Source organism: Typopeltis vanoorti, chromosome 19 (assembly GCF_054136105.1).
Source record: "Typopeltis vanoorti isolate ZY-2024b chromosome 19, IOZ_Tvanoo_1.0, whole genome shotgun sequence".
NCBI classification, from domain to species: domain Eukaryota; kingdom Metazoa; phylum Arthropoda; class Arachnida; order Uropygi; family Thelyphonidae; genus Typopeltis; species Typopeltis vanoorti.
The window spans coordinates 6,832,440-6,849,892 of record NC_143567.1 but is presented as its reverse complement, the minus strand read 5'-3'; the positions used below and the strand labels follow the sequence as shown (position 1 = coordinate 6,849,892).

Genomic DNA, 17,453 nt, shown 5'->3' with positions numbered 1-17,453 from the left:
TATACCCAAGATAAAAAACTTTCTACATCTTACGCTCATCCTGAGATTTTTATTTAACGAGGTCAAAGCACCTTATGGCAACTTGTTGAGGTAAAATTTATAAGCTCTGTGTTACTTCACCCTTGGCATTTTTTAGGCCTGGCTCCCATGACGAGACCTCAATAAAGGTCGAAACCGGTCTGGGTAGTGACCATTACCTTAATGCATACATCTCCGCAAGAAAATGTGCTTTGCATTAGGGGAAAATTCTAAGGAAAGTGATCAGAGCTTACTCCACCTTTACAACGAGTTGCCTAGTGTTGCGCTACGTGCAGTAGCAAACTTGACTTACTTGCCTATTAGCTTACTTGGGAAAAAGGATTAAAACCCTAGCTTATAAAATTGCTTGGTATCTTTGAGTTGCCTAGAGTGGCACTACCATGAGTTGCCTCAGACTTGCACTACGTCCAGGGGCGAAAACTTGACTTACTTGTCTGTTTGCTCACTTGGGAAAAAGGATTAAAAACCAAGTTTATTTATATTAAATTACTTGGTATCTTTATATATATATATATTATTATTATTATTATTCCTGACACCTCCAAGGAGTCCGAAGACTCATCGCGGGAGGACACCTACAACTGTCTCAATCACTACACCGAACCTCTACTACGAATCATCTCCATCTACCGCCCACCTCCACAACTACTATTTTTTCTCTGTAAATTTGTCTGTATGCGGGATGAAAAACCCGAGTTTCCGGGAGAAAAAACCCTGCTACCTCCGTATGAGATTGGCTAACTCACTTTCGATTGAAATCGTCCAGATAAAGATTCCTCCCGTCGCGACGAGAATCGAACTTAGGCCTATTGCAATCGAAGGGCGCAATGTACCGTTGTTCTTCCAATTGCGCTACGGAGGCGCTTAACTTCATTGGTTACAGCATTGCCATCCGTTATCCAGGAAAGGACTATTTTCATCCTCCTAAAGATCAATATATATATATATATTTGTGTTTTTATTACCTATTTTTATTAACTTTTTATTACCTCGTTTATTGTCTAAACTCCTCCACCCAATCTATATTTTTGTATTATGTTTTATCTATATTTAACATTTTATTCTTTTATATTTTAGTTGCAACTTTCATGGTTGAGTATTTAGTTGCCAAACTGTGATTCTATTATTGTTACAAACGATGGATTTTGGTCTTCCATCCTGTGCTTTTCGATTACACAATTATTACTTCCTGTTCATTAAACGTATTATTATTATTAATATTTCGCGAGACTTCCAAGCCGTGCAAACTCATCGCAGGAGGGCACTCTGTACTACTACACACCGTGCATTACTTAATTCTCCGTCTACCATATACACAGTACGCCATCTACCGGCCATATGAAAACTATTGCAAAGTGTATAGGAGATAGAGAATACTTTTATTAAAGTGCAAAAGGTTAAAAAAAAAAGGTTCAAAGCCATGGTACCCAATTTTTTTATTATAAACTTTATAATAATTTATAATATTTATTATAATATTTCTGTTATAAAGCAATTATAAACTTCAATGAAATTTGAAATTACAAATTATATTACTGGCCTATTTTTTTTTCGTTTCTTCTATTTCTTCTTTTTTTTTTAATTTCAAAACAGTTTTCATATTAAAGTTATATTTCATTTTGTATATTGAATATCTGGATAATAATGTTTAGGCCATGTAAGAATAGGAAATTACATCAAGTGCGGTAATAATAAGTCAAGAATTAGTGCAAGTGTTTATTTATACCGTAGAATTTTTCTCGGTTCTTTTTTTTTTTTTAACATTTCTGCTACTTTAGGAAAAGTTGATAACAATGGTGTCATGTTTTTTTTTTACTAGTCAATTAATCCACTGAGTAGTTTTCTTAAGCTTGCAATGTGGTGCCATCTCTCGACAGAATTTGGAACGTCGGCAAAATGAAGAAAACAACGATTACACAATAGTATGGATATTAAGTATTTACAGAGTTTTACTAAGCCGCAAATCACTGTTTCTGAAAGCTGGCAGAAACTCAATCAGACTTCTAAGCTGGAAAGCAGTCAGACTTGTATGGAACACTGGATGATACAGACAAGTTTTTGAATATCGTTGAGTTGCTAGAGAAGGTAGGGTGGGTGCGAGACAACTACGAATTTTACATTTCTAATTATTACTAAAATGTATTTCAAATTATTGATATTTATTTAAGTTTTAAATGTATATTATAAATCAATAAAGCATGCTGATAGGGCCCTTTTTGGTTCTTCACAATATTATTAATATTATTTTCCACTAGACAATTTACGCACAAAAAATATTACTGGTGGGCGGTAGATGGCGTTGTGTGTATGGGTGAAAGAATAAGCAGTGGAGACGATGGATTGTGTGGAGTGAAATTCCATCCCATAATGCACGGTTTGGGAATGTCACATAATAATAGTAGTGAGTAAAAAAAACAACAAAAAAAATTCTGTAACGAATAAATGGATCTGAATATTGTTAGTTTGCTATTCGGATTTAAATAGGCAACAAGTTGACACTGGAAACGATTAGGCTCCAACTAAAAGAATTTTAATACTTCAGATTAATCGGAAGTATTAGAACTTTACAAAGTATACAGTTTAAGTTGACGATCACAAAGCAGATTTTGTATTAATATTTGAAGAATGCAGAATAAGCTGCTTTTAGGGTTTGAACGAGAATTTTTTTTTTTAATTGCCTCCATGTAACACAATTGGAAAAGGCCTAAGTTCGATTCCCGTCGTGACGGGAGGAATCTTTATATGGACTTTTTCAATCGAATTGTGAGTTAGCCGATCAGATACGGAGGTAGCGGGTTTTTTTCTCATCCCGCATACAGACAAATCGGCCCTTTAGAACACGCAATTTACACACAAAAAATACTAGTGTAGTGGACAGCAGGTGGCATTGATATAGATGATGATGATAGTAGAGGTTCGGTGTAGTTGGTGGATTGAATGTTGGAGACGGAGAGTTGTAGAGTAGGTATCCTCTCTCGATGAATCTTCGGACTCCTTGTAGGTGTCACGAAATAATAATAATAATAAACTAGGATACATAGGAACAGTTTCCCTTAAGATTTTCCGTATGAGATTTTCAAACAGACTGAGATTATATTGACTTAGTGCATACTCCAGGGTAAATTAAAATCCCCCCCCCCCAGAATGCAGCAGGAAAACAGCTATAGGTGATTCTAGCCACAAACTAAAAGAGCGTTTTTCTATCCATTTTCCCCCGTCAGTTCCCTAATTAGTCGATCTTCGATGTAAAAAGGGTTTCTTCTCTCCCACCCAATGCAGGTTTTTAATCCCAGAACTAGGAAATCTCGACACATATTAATACCTGAGAGATTAGGAATACGTCATAGTGACGATTGTCACATACTCGTGTCACTCTAAGTCTAAATGTCATCGGCAGAAGTGAACTCACTACCGATGATGACTGACTGTTTATCTATTCTCAAAAGTGAGGGAGAAAGAGTTAGAGAAGGATAATGTGACAATACATCTAAGATAATCAAACAGGAAATGCAGAATAAAGTAAAACTTTACAATATCCATGTATACAAACGTGTTCAGGTCATTTGCTTGGCTGAAGCTTAGGAACGACGCGCTGGCTTTGTGATATTCATAATGTTTCTGCCGAGAATGTGGAGTGGTCTCTTTTTCAATGTTAACAATGAGAAATGGAGTTACGGGTGGAGTGGGTGTGTGCTAACTATGATGCCCGTGTTAGCAACACAACGTTAACGATGCCATGATACTATTGAGAGCGACAATGGCATTATTCGGAAAGAAGAATAACATACGTTTAGTAAATTGACAGGTACTAGTGTAAAAAAAGTTTCACGTTTTTATTTTTACCTGCTGGAATGAACGAAGCACATAGGAAGAATAACGATATTTCAGAGGAGAGAGAAAAGAAAACCAATTGGGGAGGACCTCAACTGATTTGGAAAAAGAAAAAAGACAACTAAGAAAAAGTTATGGATCTGGCTGGAAGTGGGAGAAAGATTTGGATCAACGCTAGAGATAGAAATGTAGGGAGACTTTTTCAGGCACGATTAAAAGGACCGATGTATCCAAATTTTATTTAAAAGGGACAATCTACGAGTGTAAGGAACAAACAGCTATGGGCCCACCTTAATAAGACGTAGGACTTCCGTTGGCTGAGTTACCTTTCACAAGCGTACGATGGCGATCAATTGCTCCTGAAATGTTGTGGGGCAGACATCCCTGGCCTCACCCGACGCTCCAGTTCATCCCGCAGATATTCAATAGGGTTGAGATTAGGGCTCTGTGGAGTCCAGTGAAGTGTGGTGACATCAATAAACTACGCGCAGTTACAGCAGCAGCCTTATGACGTGGTGCATTGTCTTGCTGAAAGAGACAAGGGTCAGTTAGGTAGAAATGTCACAAAGTAGGAAGCATTGCATTGTCTAGAATGTTCAGATACCTCTCGAAGTTTAACGTTTGTGGCACCACAGAGGCCTCAGGTCAAACCAGAAAAATCAGGATCCATACCATTACGCCGCCATCCCCGAATTTCATAGTTGGGGTTATGCACTCTGGTAAGAGACGTTCGCCAGGCATCCGCCACACCCACACCCGTCCGTGTGCTCGGTAGAGGGGTGTAGCGCGATTTGATTCGTCGCTCCCTAACCCAACTTTCCAAGGACGGAGATTTTAACTTAGCAGGCCCAGTGTTAGACGTGTTGTAGGTTTGCGACATTTTGTGGATGAGTTGACGAATTAAGCACATTTGTAATACCCGCGAGGAACAGATAAGGCAAGAGAAAAATGGACATCGTAAAGTAAAGGTATTCATTTTTGTTGATTATAGATTTGTGGCAAATTTGCTTAGTAATTGCTGTGTTCTTTTGCAGAATGCAGATCCAGAGGCGTGGGTACAGGATCATATAAGGCGTCTGTCATTGGCCACATACGCCGATTGGCCCAAGGTTGATTATGGACCAGCAGAAATTATCGCTACGGTCCACGAGCTCAAGAAAGAAATTCTGAAGTTGTCTTCTTCAGCAGGTAAATTATTAGTTTTATTAATTTTTAATAAATTACCATTTTGTTTTTATGTTTAAATATTTATTAGTCTTATAAGACTATTGTAAAGATTGCATTTTGTCAATAACTAACTAGACGAGTAGGGTCGACTTTGTAAAATCAGCGGCAAATTCTCCGCCCACTTTCTCGTACGCATCAGAGACAAATCTTAAATGTCACTTTACCGTATAACCGTCGGAAATGAATTTGTAATATACATTTCTATCAATATTAAAAATAAAAAATAATAGTCAGTAATAGCACCAACAGTCGGCGCTCTACTGTTGAACTTAGATATGAAATCAAAGGCTTGCGTACCGTTTACTCTCCGACTCAAATTTTAACATCTCGAAAGCAGACCTGCATTTTTACCATCCCCTCATAGTGGGATAAGTTTGGTTCATTCTCCGTCAGTTATTTAGTACCACTTGGGGACATTTCGACTTCTACCCTAATAGTTTGTTCATGTGTACACGGGGCGTGTCTCTGAAGTTTTATACTTTTCAGTATAAAGAACTTAAGTCTGCGAGAGAAAAAAAGCGCTTCCAGTTCGTATAAGATCGACTATCTGACTTTCAACTGAAATTTCCAATGAACATTCAACGTATCATCGACAGGAATCGAACGTCTTTCAACCCGAAGAATAAATGTGCTTTTAATCTGCAGTCATCTACCAGAAGTGTTTTGAGAACCCCAAAATTATCGATATGATTAACGTAATGAAAAGTCAGAGGATTGCACATTTCAGCTTCCGTAGGAAATCCAAAAGGCCGTGAACAAAGAAATGACACTGCAGTCTCCTAATGGGCATTCTGCCCGTTAAAAAATTCTTAATTATTAAATCCCCCACGCTATCGTTGTTGTAGTAAATATATCTTACATTTTAGTGCAGTGTGCGATCTAAGAGTTACATAATCCAGAAATCCTGATCTGGAGAGCAATTGTGGAACTCTTTCAAGCCACTTTAAGTCTCCCAACACCCACCAATGAAATTCATCAACCACCTAAGGACATTCATGAATATCCACATCGGCGTGGAATTCGAACACGCGACCTATTACACGGAGAGAGGGGAAGCCACGCACTCGCCAACAAGGCTGGCCAGTTGAAATTAAAATGTTAATATCATTACTAAAAATCCAAGTACATTAAGTTAAATGCATATTTCTGAATCTCCCCCCATTCAACTACTTGAGAAGCGGAGAGAATACGCGACTCCCCCCACCCCGTCAAAAAAAAAGTATTAATATCTGGACATTAGCGGTCTTGTGGATTAAGATCTCACTTTAAATATTAAATGACATTTATTTTCACACAGGATGATAATAAACCAGATTTTTATTTCTTTATGTGTTGATTGTTTGTAATTATTTTCTTAGAGTGGATGCCCCATGCCGAAGAAAGAAAAAACGAACTGTCGCTTCAGTCTGAGGTAAGCACTTCAATTTCATCCCCGAGAATAGAAATGGCTTGCTTGCTATTTAAATAATTGCGAATGACTTTCCTGACGCCTTCATAAAATAAAAAGAAAGAAAAGTCCGTTGTCGAAACTAATCTTTTCCTGAATGAAACCGTTGCAATGCCAACACAGCAAGTGATCCCCAATATGAATGATACGCTGAATACGAATTCCAGTTAATCTTTACCATTACCATGTCAGATTATCGTTCATCACTTAATGCGATGATCCTCCATTATGACTGAAAATGATCCAAAATGGACTGATTAACTATCCCTGCTTTCTACTTATGGGAGAAATGTTCAAACCTCTTACTTTGTCAAATCCTAAATGATTTGAGGAGCCTCAGTTGGTTCGACGGAGTCTTTGGTTGGAAAGACCTGGGTTCGAATCCTGTCTATGACGCAAAGAACCTTTATCGGGGCTGTTCAGTTAAAGGTGAGTTAGCCATCTTATACGGAGGTAGAGAGTTTTCCTCTGGAAACTCGGTTTTGTCCCATCTCTCAAAACAGGCCCCCTGAACACTCATCTACAGCATAAAATACGCGCCCTCAGGGATGCAGCAGAAGAGACGACATGCTGGCTCTATTAAAAAGCTATAACCCTAATCAAAGGACTATCGTCCTAAGGGATGAAACTGGTGACAGGGAAGGGTCCATTCCCCACCCCACTCCAGTAAATATCTCCTATATTAAAATCCCTCATCAATAATACTTTGATATTCCTAATATTTTAAGTAACTGTCCCATAATATTACGACTTCTTCCTCCACGATAGAAATTAAATGGGACATTGAATTCGTCATGCAGGAGTTGAGGCAATCGTATTCAATAATCACGGAGTCTGTTTCCAGATCAGGGTGGGAGTGTGTGCAGACTATCCTTATTAAACGCCACTATTTCAACTCCTGCTCGACTAGGAACATTTCACACTTTAAATTTCCCGTAGCGTATACTTATGGATGCAAAGGTCCCCTTGGAAAAATTAAAATATTTCACGGTCCCCATCGAAAAAAAAAAATCATAATACAGACATATATTATTATAATATTTATTGTATTTATATTCAATACAAAACATACACAGCGAATATTGCAAAAATCAAATGCAAATATTACATTTTTAGCATCTTACATACACATTTGACTTGGTCTTAAAACATTTTAAATTTGTTTTCATTATTTCACGGCTCCCAGTTTGGGAAGCGCTGGCGTAGACAACCGGAACTCAATTTTCAAGGAATATACAACAGAAACTGAGTGATCGTTTGTACCCAGTGCAAGTCTCATTTTATTTTAATGAGCCAATCTCGTTTTATTAACACGAAAACAAACCGGCGTTTTATTAAATGTTAAATATTATTTCAGATTATCTAATATTATCTACCTTATGCAAACGAATTGTACTACTGGAAAATATACACATTTTTTTAAGTAATGGTCAATATTAAGTCATTTGAAGATGTTTTTAATTTTTTTTTTTCATAAATAAAATTATGGATCATATTTATAAGAAATAAGCTAACTGGAAATAAGAAAATACATGCGGTTGATTAATAATAATAAACTTCGTTACTGTCGTTTGATAGATTTGCTGGAAAATATCACACTTAACTATCTGCATTTTTCACTAGCAGAAATTAAACAAAAACGTATTTCGGTGGTTGTTTCATGCCAAATTAGCTTATTAAATTTACCAGTTATTTTTATTTGCACCTACTGCTGGGAAAATAAAATAATAAATAAAAAATCAACCAGACTTACCGAGAAAAATATAAGAAGAAATCTCCGGTTTTGTGCTCTATTTCTTAAGTACACAAAGAATAATATAAAGTAACGATATGCTGTCATATTTCCCCTCTCGCAAGTACAACTATCACACAGGACGTTAAATGTCGTCCGCTGTAAACGACATAAACAATCAAACAAAAGGGAACTTTGGTAATTTTATAAACACTTTTTCGTCAGAGAAGTTTATGACACATTAGAAACAATCCTTAAGAAATAGCAGAGCGCGGCGAATATTCACAGCGTGTAGTGATATCCGCTTACGCAATTAGGTGTAGGAATCGTTTGAACAAGGAAACTTGTAGTAACGATGGCAGCTTTCTATTTTCCCAACCTTTACGGCCCGCTTTTCATTTACATTCCGTATTTGATCGAAACCGTTGAACCACGTAACTTGTAGAAGTATCGAAGTGTTAAGTGATTTCCCCCCACATAATCCCACTTCCCCTTATTTTATTCGATTGAACAATTTGGTCGAAATCAACTTACAACTAATTACAGCAAATCAAGTTTTGGCCCTAACGATTCTTGTAGTAAGAACAAGAATAACAGCGTGCTTAGAACAACACTCAGTGTCACGATTCTTGACCGATTTTACTCTTCTTCTTAAATTGGTTAGCAATCAAAAGTTAAAAGTAGCTGTGAGATGCTAGTTTCATACGATCGGCGGTAGATGGCAGTATACGTCTTTAACTCTAACTTACAAGAATACTATCGGACATTTTTCGCTTGCCATTACGGTAAACGAAAGGAACATGTAATCGCGTTGACATTTATTATTACTGTGCACTTCCAAGTAGTCAGAGGACTCATCGCGCGAGAGCACTCTACTCCATCCTCACCGTCTCCCCTTCTACTTAATTCTCTCACTATATACTATACATCTCACATTCCACCACCGTCAAAATAAGGATGGTAAAAAATTTAATTCCAAGATAACGAGCGATATTTTATTATCGTAACACCTCCAAGGAGTCCAAAGCTCTGCAAAGGGGGAACACCTACTCTATAAGCCTCCGTCTCCACCAACTAGAGCGAACTGCATCATCTACACCAACGCCATCCACTATCCACCAACACTAGTATTTTCACAGACAATCACGAACATCCATGCCCACGGTGGGATTCGAACCCGCAGCCTTTTGACTGAAGAGCAGATACGCTAACCACCCGGTCAATCAGGCCGACGATTTTTAAAGCAATGAGCGATCCTCTAAATAGTAACTAACGCAAAAGTAAACCCGAAGTAAGGTGCATGATGTTCCTAACTATTTTTTAAATTTAATTTAATTTTAATGGGATTTATATCCATGGCTAGAAAGACGCGTTCGAATCCCGTCTGTGAGGAGAACCCTCATCAGGGCTATTCATTCAAAAGCGAATTAGCTGTTCCTCAAAAGAGGGAAACAGACTCCTTGAACACACATATCTACAGACTTACAATGACAAGGTAGGTAATGGGAAACCACCTTCCGTAATAATTCCCTAGTAATTGCTACCTCAACAAAAATTGGGATGAGGGAAAACACACACATAAGTTGGGATAAGAGTTTTCTTCTTTTTATTTAATTATATTTTGCCAGAGTCCTGAAATTCTGATCTATAAATCAAACATGAAACATTTTCAGGTCTAGAATAAGCCGAGTAATGATCTCACACTGCGCGATGAAATTCATCTTCAAACTGAAGACAATCACACCGATCCCCACGATCGGATTTGAACTTGAAATCTGTTGGTTGGGGAGCAGATACGTTCACTGCAACGGCCAACTGGGTCGGGAAATACATACAAGCATACTTGCATAAATCCCAGGAAACATGGCATCTGTAAAACACCCTTCTGTGTAAAAATTCATTGCACTTTCTGCAAATCGTATCTAGACTCGACTGAACGTGGTTACGAAATCAGAAAGAAAGAGTATCTTAACGATGTGCCTCATAAAAGAAAAAAAAATCTAACTGCCCATGCATCTCTGAGGGGGTATAGTAATGAAGCGACCAGAAACAGGACCAGAGTGGGGCACAGAAATTTATTTTGTCTCTTGTATGACCTACATATTTTAATTTTATCATCTCTCGTTAGCTATGTTTTTACTATGCATCAGGATTGAAATAATATATACTATGTATATTTTTTTTTGCCACTGCTAAAATAGATGGTTTTCTTTTGTAGATTGGTGAGTGCGAAAGATTCTTCGACACAGAATCGGCTGTGAACAGCAGATCTTCCTCCTTTTCGAGTGAAAGAAGCAGCAGGGAGTTACGATCTTCCTTATCCGACACAAGATTATATGAACGGTCAAAGGTGTTTGTCGGAAGAAACTCCTCAAGTAACGTAAGCAGTATGTCTGGTCTTGACGCCAGCGAAAGTTCTAGCATCCACGAAGGAGACAAAATCTCCTATCTTTTGCGCATTCCCTGGAGATCACGTGATAATGTGTCGACATCATCGGAGAGTTCGTTACAAGAAGAGGAAAATTTTACGAGCATCTCCTGGTTGAAAGGACGACCAAGATTAAAATTCGGAAAGCGTGATGACTTCACTGGATCCTTGGATGAAGATCTGTGGGCAAGGGAGCTGCAACTCAGGTATGTCTGTCTCGATGAAGATGAAGAACCCAATAGAAACGAGTCCATGGACAGTAAAACGGCATTCATGGATCAGTTTATAAGCACCAACGAAGTCAAAGAGATGCAGATAGAAGAAAAAGGAGAGAAGCGACCACATCAAGAAGTTGAATTCAAACCACAGAAAACTGCGGTAGTTGAAAAGGTGACGTGCTTTCAGAATAATCCTTTGAATTCAATGCCAGAAACAAATGAAAATTCTTTGCTTTCAACAGACCTTAATTATGAAAAACTAGATGATGATGATGAACAGGCGAATTCGAGCACAGATCACTCAACACAAGTAAAAACGAAAGATAATGAAGAAAATGATGGCAATGTATGCGATGATGAGAAATCACGAATGATCGTAAACTCCCCTACAATTAATGACTCACTAGCAGATAAAAACTCAACAACTGCTGTTCCAGTTTGTTTAATGAGATCAAACCATAGAATGTGGCCAGCAACATATCCCAAAGTATTTCAACAAGATGATAATAAAAGTGTGCCGAATTTTGCCGTTCCCTTGCCTTCTTCCGCTATTGGTCAAAACAGAGATAAGAAAAATTATGGCGCCATCATCCCCGTATCTGGTAATGTGGCTCCTCTCAGTAGAGAAGCGACATATACAACGCAAACTCCTCATTTAAGCCCAGTTTCAAGGGCGAGAACGATTGCTTTGCACAAAGCCAAAGAAGAATTCCTGGCCAAAACAGAAACTGTCAAATTTCCAGTAATTTGGAGTGTTCAGCATCCTTCCAGCACTGCATCTGAAACTCCCGTGTGTGGTACCGAAAGCAGTAGTGAGGTGCAACATGTAGATATCAGTAGTAGTATAATTGCAGAAATATCTCAGTCACAGGAAGCAGTCGAAATGAATACTGAACTAAGCATCGCTTCTGATGCCAACATCACAGATGACAACGCTAGTGCAGAACTGCCATACAGAGATTCCTCAATCTCCTTTCCGTTAACCGATAATTTAACCCGGGCTAATCTGTTTAATTTAAAACTTAGGAAAAGCAAAAAACACTCGTCTTCGGCAGTCAACATTTTGTGTCAACAAAGTTTGTTCGCTAATTTAAAAAAACCGGTTGTGAATGAAGAAAGAAAACTCGCTCACAGTATAGAAAATGTGGAATCCAGAACCGGTGTACAGAATGTTCCATCCTCTTCAGAGATAGGTAAATCGAAGCCGGCATGGTTGTCAAAAACTATATTCAAAGCCAAATAAATTATCATTTCCGAATGTGCAATTGTGGCCGCCACTCTGTGCTCGAAACGGATCCATACTTTGTAAAGATGTTAAGAAAATAATAAAAATATCATTTTCCTTATTGAACACAAACATGCTACTAATTCAAAGGCTAAACAAAGCTTTCATCAAAAGTAATAAATAAATAAATAAATAAATCCACTCAGGCCTTTTATTCTCCAAAGGGAGTGGGGAAGATGTTTTAGGATTATCTAACTTTTTGGAGACTGAGGGACAGTCAGTTTCCATTCTTAACTAATTAGAGATAGCTGGCCAAAACTATCAATGATGTCAAATAGCATCCAGTGAAAAGAGGCAAGCAAAGACACATTTCACTATCTTGTAGTTCATAACCATAACACAATATATTCTTGTCTGAAATAGTGTGGGTTGCACGGTCGATTTTCTTCAGTTTCGGTAAGGGAAAAATCTGCTTTGCCCCTGCCAGAATCGAATAACTCTGGACCCGATCGAAGAAAGTCTTGGAAAAAGGGCGACTGGAAACAAACGTGAACAACTTTTTCATTGGACTGCCTAGTTCTTTGGATGCAGACGCCATTTCCACAGGGTTATAAGGGCCTTTGGAAAGTAATAATAACGAACTAATATATATAATATATGGGTTTCTTGAACACAGCTTTTAAGCAGTCCAGTAACAAGACAATTGATATTACTTAAGTTTCAAAGAGAAGTCTTTATTGCCTACTTGGTATAAAACAACGATGGATATTTGCTATCGTTTCCTGTAACTGAATTTAATCAGGACTGAATCTACAAAAAAAAAAAAAACTGAGTAGTGCAGAGACCGATTTCTTCTTCACCCATCATAAAGTTTCGAAAGTTTCAGAACTTTATTTTTTTTAATAGCACAAATGTTTTATATTTCTGGCAAAGAAAAATGTATAAGAACTAATATAAAGTTTTATTTTCTATTTAGAAAAAATTTAAAAGTACAAATTCATCAAAAATATAAAACAAAAGTCTGTTCAAAATTTTCCATTGCGATCTTTCTGATCGGCTAATTATTCCGTGATTTGATCATATTTATTTTATGTGCTGTTCCGTTTCGTTGCAAGGATTGTTAGGCATTGTAAATATTCCTGAATTATTTTAATACCGTAAATAATCTCGGATGACTGTCATTCCGTTTAAGCTTCATCCATGGCCGTAAGTCTTACGAGGCTCTAGCAATCTAGCGCCTCGAGCCCCGTCTGTATCGGGAAAAGTGTAAGTACGGCCATGGCTTTGTCGCGAATATTGCTGGTGACTACGAGTAAATCTTCAGTGCAATGCAAAGGATTTTTAATTTATACTACTCAGAAAACTAGAATATTTTCGAAAGTTCTATCTTATTAGTCAAAAGAAAACTTATAGATGGCCACTCTCACGCGTTCTCCTGTTCCAGACATTTCCAACATATGCAAAGTTTATCGTCTTAGATGGGATTTCGACTGAATCGCGAAGGAATTGGCGTTTCCCTTGACTAGGCATTTTTAATTTGTCTTAGCTCAGGTTCCATTGTATAAAGGCGGTTCAAAAACAAGGGTTGAAAATTGCAGACTCGTTACCATCTCAGGATTGGTGGTTAAAGTTTTGGAAAAGATGGTGAAAGCCAGAATTTGAGATTGCGCGGATAATAATTTGATTATTTTCAGAGATCAGCATGGCTTTGTTAATTTTTTATACTGTGATATTGTTGAGCATTGCAGAAGCATTTGACAAAATTCCAAACATGAATCTTTTAACCTAAAGCAAATTGGAACGAATAATGGATTAGTGAGATGGATAAATGGGTGTATGTCAGACAGGCATCCGAGGAACGGTGTCAAATATCAGAAAAGTGACCAGTGGTGTGCCACAAGGCTCTGGTCTTAGTCCGTTATTATTCAATCTGTATAGTCATTTATATTTAATGATACTGGAGACAATTTGTATTCTATTGGTAGGGTTTCAATTCTGGAAATTGATGATGCCAGGGAGGGACTTGGGCGTTGAGGTTAATGGAGAACTAAAGCTCAGAGTTCATATTGCAAAATTGGCAAATCAGTTCGGAAGATCACTTGGCAGACCAAAAAAATACGTTGACTAGTGGGGATAAAAAAAAGTCATTATTCCTCGTTATAAGTCTCTAATAATACCACATCTAGACTATCGTTGGTCACATAGTTTCTTGGTGATGTGGAGGTGTTTAAGGAAAATAACCAAGATTTTGGTTATTTTCCTTAACCAAAATCTTGGTTTTGGTTAAGGAATAACCAAATAACCTTGGTTTTGGGCCTGTGGAATATTCCATATGAAAATAGCTTGAAGATTTGTGGGTCACAAAATTGGCATATAGAAGGAAAAGAGAGAGAGAGAGAGAGATTACATTATAGAAACATCTAAGTTACTAAAAGGGTTTTATAGAATGGAGGTGGGGAAGTTTCAGTTAGCAAGAATGTGAGGTCATTTTCTTTTGTTACGAGATTTAAAATGCCATATTAACTATTCCGATACAATCATTCTGTTCTCGTGGTTAAAGTTAAAAACTCGATGCCTAAGGAAGCATAGCTGAGAAATGAGAAACCAAATCGTTTATTCATGTTTTGTGTTCGTAGTCTGACGTGTGGATTATCTTACTCTTACCTCACGAGCGGCAATCATCCCTTTATGGATCGGATTTACATGAAAAAATATTCCATGAGTTGTATTTTTCACATGCTTTTTTTCCTTCTCCGAAAGGAACTCTGTTATCTACAGTAGGACATCATCATCATCATCATCATCATACGTATCAAGGATTTAGGCCTAGCATGGCCTGTTCCGGCCTTAGAAGTCATCGTTGAATCGTTTAAGAGGACGTTCTGGTTTTCTTTTTACAGTAGGACATAATACAGACAAATCAGCATGAGAAAATATAATTTACAGACAAAAATACTATTGTCATTGGTGGTAGATGGCGCTGTGTGTTGATGGTAGTAGTAGTGTCGTTGTGTGTAGCTGGAGGATTTAAAAAAATTAATAATTTTCCTTCGCCGATTACTCACTCTGTTCAAATCAACATGCCTTACTCTTATACTTTCTGACAACAGATGCGCTCCGTTTTCGTTACTGTAACCAGTTATGCTCCAGTTCCCCGAGAGAGAGAGAGAGAGAGAGAGAGAGAGAGAGAACGTTAAGTTTGGAAGGGCACATTCATTTCTGATTGAGCTCTTCCTTACAAGTATAATGCGATCCATGCTGAGAAAATCTCAGAAAGTTTATCTACTCTTGTAGATTGTGTTCATCTGTCATACTGCTTATTAGATACCGTTTCTAGGTATCTAATAAGCAGTATGACAGATGAACATATATTATAGGTATCTAATAAACAGTGTGACATATATTATATTCAAACCACTCTAAGGAATGGTACCTGGTGTAATCACATCCAGGAATCAAATGTACATGTGAAATCGTTATGCTGAATCGCATTAATTAACCAACGTTATTAAATTTGATTCAGCATAACAGAGTTACTTCTATGTATAATTTCGATACATTTACTCTCTGCAATCAGTGTGATAAATAAATAACCTCATACCTAAGTTTATTTCCCAATGGGAGAAGGCAGAGTTCGCTTAGTCCTAGTTTTTGGAATTTGGGGTTAAACTGATTTCTACCATTAAGTTTCCGAAAGCTGAGCTTGTAGTTATCGATGATATTGGCGAAAGAATAAATGAGACGGAAAGCAGCAACTGCTGCAATCTTGTGATTCTAATTCCTAATACTGGTACTGTTGTCTGAAACAGTGGTCGATCTTTATGCTGGGAGATTAAAATTCGAGTTTCCTGAAGAAAAATTCTGCTTGCCAATGATGCTAGAAAGCAAATATCTTGAGAATCGGCTGAATGCGTTCCTCTGGTATGTGATTTCAGTTGAAGATATAATGGTCAATCTTCTGGCAGTCTAAAATTATAGTAGCAAAAAATATTGCTATAAAGTTATACAGGTACCTGAACCGCCCAAGTGAAACAAAAATTGAGATGGCCTAAACAGTTTTACAGGGATTCCAAATAGTGAATTTTGATAAAATCGACCTATCCAGAATACAGCAATAAACTCTGTATAGGCTATGACCAATCTAACAAGAGCTTATGGTTTATGTGAAACGCACCTAACAATAAATGTAATTATTAGTAAGAAGATGTCATCATGGGAATGTGACTCATATAGAAAGTGTAGCACATAATGAATAATAATCAGTATGATCATGATATTAATAATATAAGTTAATAAATATTAGCTTGTATGTTATTAATATAACATATAACGAACTTCTATATTATACAAGTTTATATTCGTATCATATTTGGACAATAATGGCACTTATTTGAATTCCATGGTGCAAGTCCGACTAAAGAAAGACTATTATAGGTTCACTCCTAGTCGCCGAAAACATGAAAAACCTTTAGACCTTCCTTCTCTGCTCACTCCTAATGTGGAATAGGTGGTGGAAGATTTTTAAAATAGCATTTACATCTGTGTTCCTTTTCATTGAAGAATATAACACTCGTTATTATTCCTATTGTTGTTCTTTCATTTGGAACAGCCATTACTTTTCTTCCCGTGAAGTTGGAAATTTATTATGTAGTAATATAACACAAGAAATAATAATTCTACTTCATATTCTGCTTAACGAGTCCTGTTGGGAAACAATAGCGATCAAAATGAAACAGGAATAACAGCATTGATAACAATTAAATTCTTCCCTCACTACAGACTGCAGTTTTGTAACAACTGGAAATATAAGTGATTAGGAGAAAAAACAAATATTTCAGCTGCTCATGAGCCTCCTGTTAATTTATTTGTGTAGACTTCGAAATACAAATTAGCCTAGTCATAAGAATGACAGCTGCTTTTGCTATCATATATTTGTCAATAACTGACCTTAGCCCTCTTTGGTAAATAGCTGAATTAACCCAGTAAGTTACTACCTTACTACTTCATGTAAATGAAAGGTTTATCGATATATATATATTAATCAATTTATCACTCTGCTATAGTTTTGGAGTTGCATAACATTTCCAAGTCGAGTGCCTAAAGAATGTCATGTTGCTTAGTACAGGTATGCTAGCTGTTAATCTGTTCGAATTAACTTTTAAGAATATGTTGTTGGCAGTCATGCAGGAGCTCACCCATTTCTTTCGACTAATTTAGGGTGTCAGACTTGTTTAGCATTTGCTGAACTGCCACAATATATTTGACAGTCCATTCACCTTGAGGTCATCATCATCATCATCTGCCAT

At 37.2% G+C, this 17,453-nt stretch overlaps 1 protein-coding gene across 1 annotated transcript in view; it reads left to right on the top strand.

Annotated features, from left to right (window-relative positions):
* LOC150095835 (uncharacterized) overlaps positions 1-12,348 on the top strand; it is an 83,029-nt gene extending 70,681 nt beyond the window's left edge. The window contains exons 10-12 of the mRNA XM_090408856.1: positions 4,905-5,058; positions 6,456-6,508; positions 10,495-12,348. Of these exons, the coding sequence (XP_090264982.1) occupies positions 4,905-5,058; positions 6,456-6,508; positions 10,495-12,165 (1,878 nt within the window). The 3' untranslated portion in view covers positions 12,166-12,348. The remainder of the gene's footprint in view (positions 1-4,904; positions 5,059-6,455; positions 6,509-10,494) is intronic.
* Positions 12,349-17,453: the final 5,105 nt, after the last annotated feature.